The sequence below is a fragment of the Acanthopagrus latus genome, chromosome 15, assembly GCF_904848185.1.
Source record: "Acanthopagrus latus isolate v.2019 chromosome 15, fAcaLat1.1, whole genome shotgun sequence".
Taxonomy (NCBI): Eukaryota; Metazoa; Chordata; class Actinopteri; order Spariformes; family Sparidae; genus Acanthopagrus; species Acanthopagrus latus.
In genome coordinates, this window is record NC_051053.1 from 23,544,299 (window position 1) to 23,561,910 (window position 17,612).

At 45.9% G+C, this 17,612-nt stretch overlaps 1 protein-coding gene across 3 annotated transcripts in view; it reads right to left on the reverse strand.

Moving 5' to 3' along the window:
- Positions 1–17,612, reverse strand: part of LOC119033769 (homeobox protein Meis1) — a 217,620-nt gene that overhangs the window by 27,536 nt on the left and 172,472 nt on the right. For all 3 annotated transcript variants that reach the window (XM_037124299.1, XM_037124301.1, XM_037124300.1), the window contains one exon: positions 16,064–16,209. In XM_037124299.1, coding sequence (XP_036980194.1) covers positions 16,064–16,209 — 146 coding nt within the window. The remainder of the gene's footprint in view (positions 1–16,063; positions 16,210–17,612) is intronic.

The window sequence follows — 17,612 nt, forward strand, 5'->3', positions numbered from 1 at the left end:
ATTCTTACGTGCCGTAGATGTGAAGGGAAAGGAGCGTCTGCCTCGTGATATCGGGGGGCTGCGGCCACGCCAGCGGCCACTATGCAGCACAAATACACCCTGTTTCAGCGCTTCCCTCCTTTAGCTTCCCAGCACACACATGCAGACAGAATGCTATACACAACTAGTCACACACAGGCAGACTTGCACGCAACCTCGACTGCAGACGAGCAGCGCTGGGAAAAAAAAAAAGTGCTTGGTGGCCTCGCTGTGCTCTGCTCAACACACATCCTGCCAGCAGCGCAATATAAACATATTTACGCAAGAATGGATTTGTTTTTTGTTTTTTTGTAATTGGAATCTAAATGAGCCAAATTAGATGAACCTCCATCATCTACGACATGAGAACGCATCAGTTCATGATCACACAACACCGGCAGGGACCGTTTTGTGGCCACTTTTACTTCTCATGCTTTAATCTTGCTGATAACACAACTTAACAAACTTGTGAATGCAGGACTTTCACTCTCTAATTGAGTGTTTTTCACGTTGCGGTTCTGATACTTTTACCCAAGTGCAAAAAAAAAGACAAAAAACGTCTTCCCTGACCCTAATTAAACGTCCGACGTGCTCCGTGCGCCAGAGTTTTTCAAGTACGAAGTAAGTCGCTCCTAATAGAAGCGTTACCAGGAAAAAAAAGATGGCCCGAAAGCCAGAGCATCAAAACTGTTTTTGTCCTCCTCTTTTTTTCAAAACCGCCAAATTAGCTCCTATCTGTCAAAACACTGTGATTTAGTCTCTCGCTCGGCAACAAGTCGCCCAGTTTTAATATTGTCTGTGAGTGATTCTGGTGTCTTAACGGCCTTTGGCTGTGGTTCAGCGGGTTGAGGGAGAGAGAGAGAGAGAGAGAGAGAGAGAGAGAGAAAGGCCTTTAGTGAGAAAAGCAATAACATGTTCTTTAAAAGAGCAGATGGAAAGTTTCTGCGCATCCTTCCCTCCCTTTCCCTCGTTCCCTCTTCCCTCCGCCTATCTTAATGATATGTCTTCTCCAAATATACAACTCCTTTCATGAGAATTTCCACCCTGCTCGCCGCTCTCTGCTGGGCTCTGCATGTGGGTGCCAGGAGGGGTGTGTGTGTGTGTGTGTGTGTGTGTGTGTGTGTGTGTGTTTGCTTCTCTCCTCTGTGAGTCTTATCAATCCGAGTGTGCATGCGTGGGTGTGTGAGTACATGTGTGTGTGTGCATCCGTTTGAGTCAATGCTTTTTGCTCGAGTGTGTTCGTATTAGCTCAGACATTAGAGTGTGTGTGTGTGTGTTTGTTCTCATTTGAACCGCCGAGTTCGCTTGGCCCTGACAAGTAAGTTCAGCTGTGCGTGGTCATGTGTGTGTGTGTGTGTGTGTGTGTGTGTGTGTTGGCGTGCAGATGTCCGTGTGGGTGAGTAACAGAGCATCAGTAACATCGACTCCCTGTCTGACCGTCTTCCTCTCTGACCCCCTCAGACAAGAACAAGAGGGGGACAGACAGACGAGGAGGGAGGAGAGGAGGAAAGAGAGGAAGAGAGGGAGAAGAACGCAGGGGAGGAGACATGGAAAACGATATCTGGAGCCCCGAGGGGTTTTTAACGAAGAGATAAGAGCATAAATATTCCTCAAGACCCCCGCTTTCCTCCCGCTGTCCCGTGCCTAACCCCGGAGAAAACTATTCAAAAATGGCAACATTATAGTTCGCAGTGCGACAAGAAATGTTGTAAAAATGTGTACGCTTGATATAATTATTTTAAATGATGCTTCATCAGTTTTGGATGATGATTAAGCTGCGCAGAATGTCTTCTTATTTTCATTTTACCTTTTCTACTTGAAGCGACTGAAAGTACCAACGTAATGATTCGATTCCCCGTTCTGCTTTTTAATTTATGTTTGAGAAACGGCTCAGTGTGACTTTGACAAGAGACTACTCCTGGACTGAACCATTAACCTGCGCAGGACAAACCATCCCAACAAAAACTTTAATCTCATCTGCTCACCGAAAACTTTTAAAAACAGAAAAAGGTACCAACTTTTCCAAAGGTCGTGCCACTCTAATTTTGTATTTTTTGCAACTTGAAAAGCGTACGACGCCTCACTTCAGTCTCTCGGGAGCAATAAGAGAAAGTAGGAAAAAGGAACAAAGAGCGAGAGTCTGAGTCACTCTTTTGTTGGAGATGCTCCGCTCTACCACGAGGGGAGGGCGATTCCAGAAATGTCTTTTATCTCGCTGCTGTTCTCCCTTCTCTTCATCGCGCCTCCTCAGCAAAACCAGTCGTCTTTCCTGTTCTCCCCCTCTCTCTCTCTCTCTGTCTCTCTCTCTCTGGCTGTCTCTTCCCTTCACTTTGTCTTTTTACTTCTAATTTGGCTTTGGCTCAAACGTAGGTTATCCCCCCTTCAAAAGTGACATAATAGTTGATGACAACAACACTATAAACACAATAGTAAAACTCAACCTTTATACATTTTCCTGCCCTCTTCTCACACATCTCCATGTCAGAGTTGTGATTCCCTCCTTTTAACCAATTCACTGCAGCCACAGTCCCCTCAGTCCTTCCTTAGCCATTAGCATTACAGTGTTATCGTTGCATATATTGCTATTTAAAGCTGCACTTACCAAGCCTCTGTGCATCCCATTAAAAAGGCTTGACACGCCACATTAGCTTTATAAAACCGCTGCTATGAAACGGGATGGAGGGAGGAATAAGAGAGAGGAAAATCATATGTTGTCACAGTCATGTGATGGCCCTCAAAAGGAGGCCATGACACTGCACAATCTGTGCATAAATGACATGGGTCAATGGTATTTTGAGATAGCTTACTTTACCACCAGATGGTTGGGGTTTGCCACAAGGCACAAGAATGCCAGAAAATGCAATGACTCGCAGTAAACAGCTTTTTGATATGCAGCAATTTACCCTGCCGCACATTCCTGTTATCAATAATTTACTTCTAGTCACTTAGAAAAGAAGTTACCCAAATGACCTTCAGCAGGTTACAGCAGCATTATGCATGGTTGTTGACTCGCATGTGCCAGTTGAGGTACAAGTGAAAAGCCTCGGCGAGGCCGGGTCCGTTCCCCTCACTGGTCCCAGGTCAGATCTCTGTGGAAACCGAGCTGCCCATCAGGAATGCCTGACGGCTAATCCAGGGGCCTTTTTGGCTAGAAGGGCATCAGAGTATCATACCAAACTGTCTAACACACACACACACACACACACACACACACACACACACACACACACATTCAGGAACACGAAGTTTACTGGAAGTGTAGCCTTGCTGCTGCCAGACGTGTATGAGATTACCTTAAATATTTGGGGAGGCGAGCACATTGTTATGCTAACAACAAATGCCCAGAACCATGAGCACAAGCAGACTATAAAACAAGCGGTCCAAACTGTAAGTCTGCTGTATCTCATACAACAAGCTTCCAATTTCAGAAATCTTGTTGCTCGTTCAGTGGAAGTTTCATCCTCCAGTTGTGTGTGTGTGTGTGTGTGTGTGTGTGTGTGTGTGTGTGTGTGTGTGTTCACGCTGCGCTGTGAGAGCTACGCCATTTCAAATTCCTCTCTGTGTAGGTGGCATCGACTGACATCCCTTTGACTTCATTAGGGAGCAGGGACCCAGCAACAAAGCTGGCTCTGGGAGAAAGGGGGGATTAAAGAAAAAAAAAAAAAGAAAAGAGTGAGAGCGAACAAAACAACAACAGAAAAAAAAACAAAGCACCCCTAACCTAATTTCCTCTGATTCAGGCTGCTCCAATGCAAAATAACAAAACAGAGCTGAAACAGATCTTTAGAGAGACTCAAGATGAACTAACTACAGGACGAGTTTCCCAGTGCCCTCTGTATTGTCTGCACAAAATAAACGCTGCCCCCCCATCTTAGCAATGTAATGTGCAAAAAAAAAGCCTCTTTAATGGCGCTGGACTACAGTAAACCAACTCTGAGCTTGTAGCATGAATAATTCACCATCATTTTTTTTTTCCTCTTCAAAAACCTCGATATATGTATATACACCCTCCAAAATGGCAAAGAAACCCCCATTCAAACTGTTTTTGTCATCAAATCGCTCCATCTCTGCTGGAGATAAGGAAAAAAACAGATGTTCTTGTGCCTTTCATTCATTAATGAGCATTTCTCGCTCAAAAAACAGCTTTTGTTGATTTAGGGAAATCTCACAGCGCTGTTGCCTATGGGAATGAGATAAATCTAGTTAGCGACGCAAAGGGTGAAAAGTATGTCATTAAAGCTCCAGTACAAAGTGGATTAGACAATGTACAGCATTACCATCTTCTCAACTATGATAATTGATGATTAGCATCGCACACCGTTTTCCTAGAACTCTAAGGGCAGATAAGATAATGGCGGCGGCAGCCGGTGCTGGAGCTGCTCCGGCTGTGCTGCAGGGTGTGAACAACCATCCGTGCGCTCCACAGTTGGGTGGGTCTCCACATGTGTACACTGAAGCTTATAGCGTGTATGCACATGACCGGGTCTCAAGTCTTAACAATGTGCCGTATTGTTGGGTTTAGCATAGAATGTAAAGGGTGAGGTCTGCTGGTGGTGATGGAGAGCATCTTATATTGTGTGCTGTATGTGTGGCGCCTGCTGCACTCGCTGGTTGCTTTCACTAAGAGCGAGGGCGTGCTTCATTAGTCCTCCCTACTCCAGCTCAGGGGAGGCTAAATTTATTAAGGGGGCCGGATGTTGCACAACACCTGCTGCTGTGCTTCCCTCTGTGCAATAAAGGGAAGGGGGTGCAGCATGCTAGCTAGTGCTAGTGGTAAGCGCTGCTCGTTGGACTGAGGCTGATGAGCTAGGGCTAATTCAGGGGGTGATTATGTAGTTTGCTGGACCACTAAACCTCTTTAAGCCCGTAATTACTGCCTATTTGAGCGAGGGGAGGCACTCCAAAGCAATCGGTACTTGCACCAAGCGGCGCAGTGAACGGCAGCCACAGCTGGAGGTGGGCTGCCTCAGGGCTGCCGGGGACGGAGGGGTGTGTAAATGAAGAGTAGGAGGGATCCACAAAGCTTCATCCCAGTCAGGTACCACAGAACACTGAGCGAGAACAGCGGGAAGCCCCTCGGAGCGCCAGCATGCTAGCTCCAAGCTACAGTGCTGGGAGGTAGCATCCAAACAGCGATCTCTCGACTCAAAAACAAATGTTCTGTTGTTGCACACAGATGCAATCCACAGAGGTCGTTACACGGGGGTTGAAGAGAGCAGCAGGGTTCACGGCAACAAACAAAAACTATTAAATTAACGAGCACACAAGCTAATCACACAAACACGTCTGACTTAATTGAGGCTGGAAGTAAGTGAGGAGGGGGTGCGCGTGGATATGTGTCATTGTAGTGAGAAAAACTGAAGGGCTTTTTTTAGACTCGGTGTCTCTGACATACAAGAGGGAATCGTAGTCTCAGATTGCACCGCGACCATGGGGGAATCCATTTCATTTCACCTGACTTTCAAGGAAATTTGACTTTACGTAATGCCACTGAAATCCGATCTCTCCGAGGAAGCAATTTGGGGACCACAGAACATTCTAATAACCCCTGCGATATTATTATGTTATTATCATAATTACCCTTTTGCCCCTGACGTTTTAATTAGAAACTCACCGTTGGCCCCCAGGGGGGTGAAAAGAACCCGGGTTGGGGGTGTGCTGAAACTAGGTGAGGGTATTTCACAATTGCTCCCTTATGCTCTTTGGAGCGGCAAAGTCTAAGAAAGAAGGAGGACACAGCCGTTCCTTCTCACTCTTCCTCCTCTTGTCTTTCTCTGACATCTCTGTCATTCAAACTACGGCTACACCCCTCCCTCCTTCCTCCATCTCCGTATCCCTCTCCCCCGTTTCTGCCCCCTCTGTTCTATATTTAGCGTTTTTCTTAACTATCTCATGCTCCCTCCTCCTCCTCCTCTCCCCCCCCCCTTTTTCTTCCACCTCCACCTAACTCCCCTCTTTACCGTTGCCTCTCATGTTCGATTTTAATATCCTCGCCTGTTTCTCCTCAGCCAAATGCGTCCCTCCGTCTCCCTCTTCCGCTTTCTCTCACCCTCCCCGTCTTCAGCGGCGGAGGGCCTTCTCCATCAGTGCACCGCTTTTACAAATCAATGACTTAATCTGTCGTAACAAACAAGTGAGCAGCACCCTCAGCCCTGTTCACTTCCCCGCCTGCCGCTGCTAACACTACGACGGTGCGGCTTCAGAGAGAGCGGAAGAAAGGGGAAGAGGGAAGAAATATACAAATATGCAAAATGAGAGATGTATAGTAGAGAGGGAGTGTGTTGGAAGACAGGGAACGAAAAAGAGGAGGAACATAAACATCTGTGAAAGAGAGGGAGACGGAGAACAAGAAGGACAAGATAGTGAGAAGTGAGAAAAATGGAGGTGTGTGTGCGCCGGTGTGGGTTTTTTCCCACCACATCTCCTCCGCGAGCCCTCAGCGCTGCTCGACTCCTCCACCATGAGTTATTGCCTGTCTGCATTCACCACCTGGTTCACTAGCTATGATTTCTCTCACTTCACTGGACGAACGCACAAATACACACACCGTGACACACACATGTACGGACCAGCATACCTGTACTGTGTGTGTGTGTGTGTGTGTGTGTGTGTGTATGTGTCACAGATGCACACGAGCACACACTTGACCGCCCCGCTCCACAGGGGCACCTTGGGTCAGCACACTACCAGCCGATGGTCATACCTTCCACAGCGCCTGCCTCCGGTGCTTCGCGAGCCTCACAGTGTTCTCAGCAGAAAACTTTCATCATAAAATTACGAGACAAGAAGGTGTAAAACGATGAGTTATGGATAGATATCACAAGATACCTCATCTATAAATCATAGCGCTCTCCCCCCAAATGCTTTTGAAAGAACCCGAGTGCACCAATATTGCTATGATATCATGGTTCAAGGCCATTAACATGTAAGGCAACGCAGCTGTACGTTGTAGAGAGAAAGAAATGGAAAAAAAAAAAGAAGTGAGAGGGAGTCATGGAAGAAAAGAGGAGAGGGAGAGAAGAGTCAGAGAGGCAGAAGGCATGCATAAAAGATAGGAAACCCTTATGGTTTGTCAGAGAGAAGTGTTTTGTCTGAGACGGAGACGGAGTGTAGGGGAGAAAAGAGAGAGCGGGGTTCACGCATGGGAGAGAATACAAGTGGGAGGAACTGAATTGATAAATTAGTTCAGCCAACGCGCAAACTGATTACCACGACGGCAAAGCCACAGGATCCATCGAGCACACGCATGGAATGAGACACAAAGACGCACGCACACAGCACTCACACAGGAGACGTGACGCTGACACGAACAAATAATAGCACAACTGCATATGCAATCGCACACACACGCACACACACACACACACACACCAAATGTATCTAGGGCAGGCTGCTGCAGTTGCTGTAAGTAAAAGGTATTGAGCTGCTGACTCCAGCCAGAAAAGATCCCACAATCCTCTGGATCACCAAACACAGCCTAATGGATAATGGCTAACAGCTAGCGCTAATGTGATTTCACACTTAGCAGATTTAATATATGACTGGCTGAACAAAAAAATAAATAAAAATCATGCTACAAAAAGAGTCCATGCTAAACTCTGCTCCTCGAGAGGTGGTCCACACTCTACTGCCAAAGCTTCACTTAAGGAGTTTTAAACAAAAAAAAAAAGGAAATGACTTAGAGGCGAAACCGCGAACATTGCTAATCTATAAACGTCGGATAGAATCTTTCCATCAAGCTAACCACAGACGTATGACAATATTTTTCCCTGACTCTTCCACACGACAACTTGCCACTCACTCTCCAATAAATACCACAGTGATGGTGGGGAACTCCACACCCCACCCAGCCGCTGACGTCACTGCTGTGGGCCTGTGCATGTGTGTGTGTGTGTGTGTGTGTGTGTGTGTGTGTGTGTGTGTGTGTGTGTGTGTGTGTGTGTGTGTTTACATCTGAGTGTGTTTGTGTGTGTCTGAGGCCTCAGAGTGGGCCTCTTCTACGGATTTGCAAATCATCGTAAACTGATTAGTGGGTACCAAACCAAGAATGATTTCACACATCCGAGTTATTGGGCCTTTGTTCAAGCTGGAGACACACACATCCATGCACGCGCACACACACACACACACTTATCGCATACGGCTGATAATGAAAAATAGAACGAGTGTGAAACACAGCTTCAGCATGAAGCCATCAATCACTCAGACGTACAACAATGAAACCACACACTGAACTGTTTCATAGTTTCCCAACTATGAAATTGTATGAGGGCTGCGGGGGGAGGGGCGAGGGGAAAAGAAGGAGGACGGCGAGGCAAGAAGACGAGGAAGATGGTAATAATAGTGATGAGATAATTGAGAAATTAAGAGAGGAAGATTAAATTTCCTCTCACTTTGATTTTTAATCATTTAAACATGTTAAATTTTAAAACATTATTAAAAAACAACCACCGAGCCAAAATAAGATTTTGTATAAAACATTTTCTCACTTGGCAAGTCATGTTAAAAAGCCATTTGTAAAAGATATAATTTGTAATAAAACAGAAATTAAAAAAAGAAGTGTGTTCGTGTGTGTGTGTGTGTGTGTGTGCACACGTTGCTTGGAGCCGTGTAAGATGTCTTGCGACTGGTGATCCCCTCCAGTGCTACTGACCGACCTTGAGGGTCTGTAAAGTTCTCACGTTCTCAAGGAAACACACCGACCGCCCCCTCGACTGAGGCCAGATCAACACACTCACGCACACATGCTCGCACTCTCGGTCCAGATCCGTGGCAGACATTTTGGAAAAGTTCAAAGGGGACATGAATTAAAAGTTAACTGCCCTTGAGGGCTTTTAAAAAGCGGGGTAAAACGATACAAGAGTCAGAGGAGAGAAAGTGGAAGAAAAGAGCCGAAATAAAGGATTTGACAGAAATGTAAAGGGACTTTGTGAAAGACCTGACTTATACATGAAAAGAAAAGAAAACCGCTATCTGAGCACACACGAGCCTGCAGGTGTTGGGTTGGACTGTTTCGCTGGTGTAAAATGTTCACTGCAGAGTCAAACAAGTTAAACGAATGAAACATGAGACCACAATTCAACATGTAACACGATCGCAATACTCAGTTATATATCTACATAAAATATACTTTTAAAAAATGTAACATATGTGGTATGTTTCTCCCACCATCAGATTCTTGGCAGGATGTAAACGCCTCCAAAAACACCTGAACTTTCTTTGAAAACCCAAATTTATGAAACAAATTAAGGTCCACACTACATCTACAACCTCTCAGCACACGATCGACCAACATCACAAACATCAGCCTGGTTTTTCTGCAGACCAGCAGATTATCCTCCAAACTGCCAACATCTGCCATGTGTCCGTCTCTCTCCCATATACTGTATCCCTCCATCCATCTACCCATCCATCCATCATTCCATCCATCAATCACGAAACAGATGGCCTTTCAGGACTCCTTGTCAGGACTGACGGCCTCCCCCTACCCGGGCTATACCATTACCCCTCCTCGCCTTTTTTTACGCCCCCCCCCCCCAACATCACACACAGATCCATTCACACATCCACAGACACCTCCACCACATGGACTGGTCTTTACTATCTAACCTCATCCAGTGGACTGCTATCTACCCTCCTGGAAAAATACAGGTCATCTGGCCGATCAGCTTTTAATACACACAGTAGAGGAAGAAGAAACACACACACACACACACACACATATGCACTCATGAGATGGTTGCGAAGTGTGTGAGTAGCAACTCTGTGTATCTGTGAGGGTCAGTCCACACAGAGAAGCCCCCAAAGAGAGCTGTCTGCCTTTAGTCCCTGGGGCCTGTCAAGAGGGATAATTGATGATGTTTTCATTACAAGGTGTGGGGTAATGTGGGGGTTGGTGCACAGTATGAGTGTGTGTGTGCGTGTGTGTGTGTGTGTGTATTGTGGGGGGTGGGCAGGTTGACTCAGCTGCCTCCTCTTTGACACCGACCACTCCAACTGCAACTGGTACGGACAAGCCTTTGCCTCCAAATGCCCTCGTACAAACACACACACACACACACACACACACACACACACATTTACACAAACACTAGCCTTCAAAGACAGACAGACACACACAGCCCAAAGCCAAATCCATTCCCGGAGATAAACTATCTGAAACTCTATAAAAATGCTGAGAATAAGACTAACTTGTTCTCTTGTTTTCCGGCCGGTCTCTTCGCAGTGTCATGCCAGGCCCTTGGCAGATCTGTCCGTCTGTCTGTCTCGCGTCTCTGAGGACCTCTTTGAAATCCTAATGCGGTGGCGCCTCAGATTCTGACTGCCACTTAGATTAAATTAAGACCTAATCGGAGACACCAGGCCACATAGGCCACTATATTACTTTACAGTATCAGGATGGACATTATGCCTTTGTTGTCGTTTATGAAAAAATGGATATAGACGCATAAAAAAAAAAGTTTGCAGATGTTTTCCTATTTATCTGTCTTTCTGACCTTTGTCTTCAAAGTAATGGCCAAGGCATCCTGGCGCCTTGGACGATCAATAGAAATTATTTTTCATGAGAAACTTATTTTGAGCAGTGGATAACAAACAAGTCTGACAAAAATCACAGGACAAGTTGAATGAATGCGAGTAATGTCTCTTTGTCCTGTGGAACTGTGGAACAAAGGCAAAAAAAAAGGTAAACGAGTAAACTTCAGATAAGCAACATAGAACGAAGATTAGGGACAATTTCGCACTTGCAAAAATCGGTCGGGCCAGTCGGGTAACGGCCTTCCAGGCGGGTCGGGGTGCTGACATGTCCAGGCTCCAGCAATAAACAGCCGAAGACTAATGGCATCTGAGGCAACGGCGAACTCTGACCTCACAAGTTTTTTTTCACCTCCTCACGTCCGCTGTTTGGACGAGGCTTTACATATCTGGTTTGTGTTCTCTGAGCTGAGAAGTTCAGGATCTGAGACAGCTTCATATGGATCATATACACTGGATCAGGAACAGACGACGCTAAACACTGAGTCACTCTACGACCAAAGGACGGCTCGGCTTTAACTGCTCAATCCCTGATGCATATTTCCCTGGAAGAACTTTATTTAAAGTCAAAGCAACAATTGATTGTGACTGAAATCGCAAAAAGTTGACGCCCTCCTCCAGCCCAGAGAGAGCACTTTCTGTCCTGTTCCTCTCAGATTCAGATCGACTTTATTATCCCACATGGTGAAATCAGTCCAGCGCTCCACAACAACACCACAACATAATCGTCATAAAAAAAAAAAATTAGATCTCGTTTGGACAAATCAAAACTATAAAGTCAAATTAAAACAATTTACAGCAGTGAAATCAAATTTGGTGTATAAGTGCAAAAGTGCATGCGTCCTCTGTTCTGTTTGATCCCAAGTCGTTGAGATACGAGGAGAAAATATCTCGGCTTTAATGATTAATGCACCTATCCGACTTCCCATCTACCCATCCATCCATCCATCACCTCCTCCCACCCTCCACCCACCCGGCACACCCTGCCTGGATTCTTCCACCACCCAGGGCCCACGACAGCGAGGCCCCCGGCCTCCTCTGCCAGCGCAGAAATGAATTATATTGCTTTTCACACCTGTTTCTGCTCAGAAACCCTGCTGCACGCTGCTGTGTTGAAAAAAAAAATTTCCAAGGGGGGTAACGGCGGCTCCCCCAGCTCGGCTACATCTGCGTACACGAGCGGTTAAATTAGACTCTAATTGTATTAACGGGGGATTATGCCTTCCAGTTGGATTTTTTATACTCTCTCTCTCTCTCTCTGCACATTTTACACGTTTTAAGGGGAGAAAGGAGGAGGAGGGAAAAAAAAGCAGCTCATTGAGGGTTTGCGGGTTGGCTTCTTTTATGAGCTGCGATCACGGCTGCCCCTCGTTACACTGAGTCTGTGTACAAATAGGAGGGGAGGAGAGCCAGAATGAGAGAGTGTTAGCGATAATGTGTATGAGAGAGTGTGTGTCCCAGTCTGCCAGGCTAATATACCGATGCTAACACTCTGAATGCCAAAAACCCCCCCTGCCCTTCTTTTACACACACACACACACACACACACATACACACACCTACTTCAGTTTAGCAAGGCAACAATCTAAACGGGGATACGGTTGGTGTGTGTAGTGAGGAGGCGGGGGTGAATTCCATCTAATTACTCTATCACATAATTTCACAAATTGCCTTTTCATAGGGGAGTGGAGAGCAGAGCACAGGGCGCGTTGGGGATTTGAGGCCTGAGCTTTCATTTACTACTCATTTCTTGTTAAATTAAACAAGAAAATACCGTTTCTGAGGAAGGAGGGGCGAGGGGAGGAGGGAGGAGGGAGGAGGGAGTGGTGGGATTCAAAGTGCACAATATGAGGGATGGAGGAGAGAGACTGCGTTCTGCTTGTGACTCTAAAGGCTCGTCTATTCTTGCCTGTTTCACAAAGCAAAGAGAGGCTCAGACTGTTATGCAACCAGTTTGGAATTGATTCTACGACTTAAATTATTTTGTGTCATTATTATTTCAATAAAACTCTCGGCAGGTTTACAAGTTTAAACGTATCCTCGCTGCCGTGATGAAGGTGAGCTTGTCTGTTGGAAACAAAAAGTATTTTTGGAGTTTATTTCTGCGAGTCGTCATGATGTATGTTAAATTAAGGATGTTAATAGGAAAACAAACAGCAGAAAGCCCTCCCCTCACCTTTATTTTGGTTCCCCACCAAGTTTACAGCTGCATGTCGAGCTGGCAGCGAGCAGCACGGTTCGCCCATTGGTGACAGGCGGTAAACGCTAATGTTTTGTAGCCTCTCCAAGTCGGGGCAGCCAAATTCTTCCGATGAAACTTGTCCCACAAGTGCTGTCGACAACACATGAGCTCATTGGGTGTGTTGGAGAGAACTCAGCGAGCTGCGACTGTCGTCATCGTCACAAATTCAATACCGCCGCTCTATCTGTCAGTCTAACCATCATGCAAGAGCGCTGACACTGGTAATAATAACACCAGATATCTGGGGAGCGACAGCATAAGGTGTCCATGCTCATATCAAACACAGTCTCAGATTTCCTGCGAGATCAAGGCAGTGGAAATTAGCAAATCCTTGATGGATACATGAGCAGAGATGCAGAAATATCTTCAAAACAACCCTTAAAAAAAAAACATTTGAATGCCACCTACCACCTACCCTGCTGGTGCACTTGCAGCCTGAGACTGCCACCCACCTTCCCCTTCCGCTCCGGTACAATGGGAGCTCCCCTGAGGGTCCAAGTGTGAGGGCGAAGAACAGAAAACACACCAAGGTGGGTATCCAAACTTCTATTCCACTCTCTTATGTTGCATTACGCCTCACTCACATCTCTCCTCTGCATATTGAGAAACAACAGATCCAAACTCTGCTGTGAATCCGTGTGTGTGTGTGTGTGTGTGTGTGTGTGCGCATGCACGCGTCTGTCTGTGCCTAATTGGCATTGTGTCTATCTCTAAAGGGCCAGACTCACATCCTCCATCCCCCTGTGAGACAAAGGCCGGCCAGCTGATGATGCCGTGGATGAGCCTGGATCAGCTGTCCCATGTTTATGAGAGACAAGCTGCCAGCGTAAGAGATACTGTAAATGTTCTTCCATTAGAGGTGCTCCGTGTAGCAGCTTTAAACACGGGCATATGCTGATTAAATTATTGGTGACACTGAAGAATGATTAGTGTAAACAAATGAGACCACTGCGAGCATTTATCCGACACCAGTGGTATTGTTAATGCCAGTGTTTCTCAAGATTAAGACCACATTTCCCATAAACAGCTCTGGGTTTCATTTTCTGTTTTGCTTACTAAAGAGACTAAACACTCTGGAAGGGATTTTTCCATCAACTTCACGGTTCAGTCCCTCTTTCTCTTTTGCCTGGAAGACAGAGAAGTCTGATGGATCCTCCTTATCCCCTCTCCACCTCCTCGCCCTTCTCCTCCGCTTCTCCTTCTCCTCTCCCTCGCTCCCTCGACACTCACTTATATCCTTCCCACTGTTTGAGATCTAACAGAGCAGAAGCCTCCCATAAGCCCGACTCATGGTGTAATATGACACAGTAGGTGTGTTGCTGGGAGTGCGCGCCGGCCTGCATTTTCCACAGACAGGATGTGTGTATGTTTCAAACACCTTTTCCTCTGCAGCCCCAAAAGGTTTCAGTGGGTGTACGGGGTTGAGGTCAGGGAGCTGGAGGAGGAGGTGAGTGTGCATGTGTGATGATGATGGTGATGATGATGATGTGTTTGTGTGTGCAGAGAAGTTTGTGAAGGAGGTGGTGGGGGTCAGATCGAAAGGGGAGAACGAGAGGGGAAACAAAAAGGAAAATGAGCCCTGTGTGGTGTTTGAGTACACCGATATACAACACGGACACACAACGAAGCTTCAGTTCGACCATTAACGGTGTTGTAAGCAGAGGAGGACGCTGCACGCTGCGTACCATCAACGTCAACGACAGACTGCAAATAAATAAAAAGTGAAGCCCCATGCATCGTCCGTAATCCAACGATAAAATTACTTTACCCAGAATCCTCTCTGTGGGCTTGTGCAATTCAGATATTCCAATATTTACAACTGTGCATGTGAACTCTATCAACGATGCAGTTTTACTTCTGTGCGTTAAATTACAGTAAATGTCTCGTTTGAATTGTTTGAATTTCACTCGAACATCAAGCAACAAATACCCTGTTTACAGTTTTTCCATCTTCATTTTTAATATTTTTTAAAAATTGTAACTTTTGGACATAAACCAAGCCTGATATTCAGTCTGGACTGCAAAACGATGTATTATTTATCATGTATTACTAACATGTTGGACATTTTCTCAGTCTCTGAAATGTTTTCATCACGCTGTTCAGTGCCGGAGGAGGAGAGACATGGACTACTGACCAAACCCTCTAAAACACTGATGACTGTTGGAATACAAAGCTATTGAACGCTTATTTTAATAAAGTAATAAATATCGTTTACAGCTGCTTCAGTTTCTAACATGTAAGCGGTTAAAGGTGAGTTTTTATCCACCTTTAAAGCTTTAATCTGAATAATGTTGCTGCGTGATGATAATGAAACCAAGAATTTCCAGAAACTGATCAATAAAATGCAACATTAGTGTTTATGTTATACATATCAGGACATGCTCGCTCAGGTTATTTCTCTGAGATGAACTGAAGAGAATATCCAGACTGTCAGTCAGTAAACTTCACCAACATTAAGCTGAAAGAGGCCACAAGTGACTCCTTAAAGGATCCACTGGTGCGAAAAATGCATTCAATAATTATACGCGGCCTGGTGTATTCGCTGTTTTCGCTAAACGAGGGAACAAGTTTTGTATTTATTCTCTCCTTCCTTTCCTTTGGTGAGCATTAAAAGATGTTGGCAATGATAAGTACGGCTGGTAAACTGATTGTGTTTGAAATGATAGAAGACAGCATTCAATTAACTGTTGGCCCATTTCTATCTCGCAGTGTCAAAATACATTTTTTCCCACACTATTTCCCCCTGCACGATTTGTGACGCTGTCAGCTGGTGCTGAAGTCAGTGGTGTTCCCTGCTGTAATTGAGTAAATATAAAGCCAAACCACAGGCCTGCGCAGCATCTCAGGCATCTGTTAAATAATGACAGATTTGCTCTTAATAAGGTTCATCTACTGTATGTATCTGCAGTTATGGCCAGGGGCGTCTCTCCCTCGGCTTCAACCTTATTCAGTTTCAGCAGATGAGGAGCGAGAGCTGCTGAGATCGCCGGCAGATTACACGGGCATGTGTCTTTGAAGTGTTCACCGTACAAACCGGGATACAATGTGGAGAATGGAGGGAGGAGGGAGGAGGGGAGGAGGACTGGTGGTGTGTGTGTGTGTGTGTGTCACTGAGTGTATGTGCTCTTTTGTGTGCACGTGTATTTGTGTCAAACATTGAAAATGTGTGTGTGTGTTGGTGCAAGAGAGCCCGTGGCTGTGAAGTTCAGTGTGCACACGTGATATGAAACTGAGAGCGATTGAGAACAAATGCTGCTTCATTCAACTCACCGTTAGGTGCTGGAACAGCCACGCTCTCATGATGTTGGTGGCCACCTTGGGGAAGATCCCTCTCTTCTTGTTGCGCTTCTTTTCTTTATCCGGGTCATCGTCATCCCCCGTGCTCGGAGAAGCCACGCTGTTGTCCAGGCCGTCACCTGTCACATGACAAGAAACAGGAAGAGACAGCGGAGATCAGACACACAGTTTGTTTACTTCCTGCATTCGCTGCGCCTCCACGTTCAAAGGGAATAAATACGATTTCGAAGGAATTCTGGAGGGCTTTGTATGCACAGACGGAGGGGTATAGAGACACAACAATGGCAAGCAGAGAATGGCTGGAAAACAGCACCTCATAAATGCATTCATTTTTAATACATTTATAAATAACCCTGCCTTTCATTTTCTCCCCCCGTCACTTGAAAACACAGCGAGCGCTCGCATCTTTCTGCGAGAAATAGAGGGGGAACGGGAGCACAAAGGACTTGTAAGGTCGCATTTCCCCACTCTCCCATCCAAGCTTGCGCAGAATTGAAAATGACAGAGAGATTTAGTCTTTATTATCCTGAGGGGAAAATAGTTATTGAAGCGTCGCCCCGGCGCATTCTGCCATTTTACCTGAGGTGGAAAGAGTAACACGGCACTACAAAAGGGGAGGCTGCGGGGAGGGGGGAGGCAGCAAATAAAAGGAAAATAGGTGGGGAAAAAAAGGGAGTCAGAGGCACAAACAGCGCTAACAAAGCTAGCTGCTTTTCATAACAATGGCGTCATGGCTGCTTACAGCAACCTGTAGGGCTTCGATAAGGCTCTATTAAGGCCAGTTAACCTCACCTAAGGGGAACACCGAAGACAGCTTGGAGTATTTGAGCACTGAGAGGAAAAAAGTGAAAGGAAGCTGCTCCATGGGCCTTTTCTCTGCATTCAGTCTCAACAACATGAACCCACAGACACACACACACACACACACACACACACTCACACACAGCACATATTCAAGACTACCCAATTACTGTACGCATTCTATACAGCTCCGGTGGAGAGAAAGAGGATCTTCCCATCTGTGGCTGTGAAAAGCCTAATTGTTATTATCATTATTCAAAAATGCGAGCCACCCTCAATGAAGACGGTAATCATAAAAGAAACATGAGGCGAGGTAAACAAGTGGCGCCCTCACCGCCTGAAATCTAGCAGCTGATAACCGACTTTTGTCCCGTTCCGCCTCCGTCGACTGGAAGTGAGGGGAAGGAGAAAAAAAAATAGAAAACACTGAAGCGGCGCACAGAATTGGATCCAGTTATTTATTGATTACACACAAAGCACTTCTAAAGCTTCTAGGTCTATTCACTGTGGCGGGAGTAGATAACTGCATTCGAGCGGGCCCGCACTCCGCTAACTTGCAGAGGGCGACACCCAGCACCTAGCTAAACCCTAAGCCCCCGATTCATCGATAATTAATGGGGATGTTGGCGCTAATCCGGTTGGAGATGACTTTTTTCCAGCCTGCCACATCAATGGAATAATCAAGGGCCTAAAACCCAGGCCTTTGCTCCCCATTACCTCA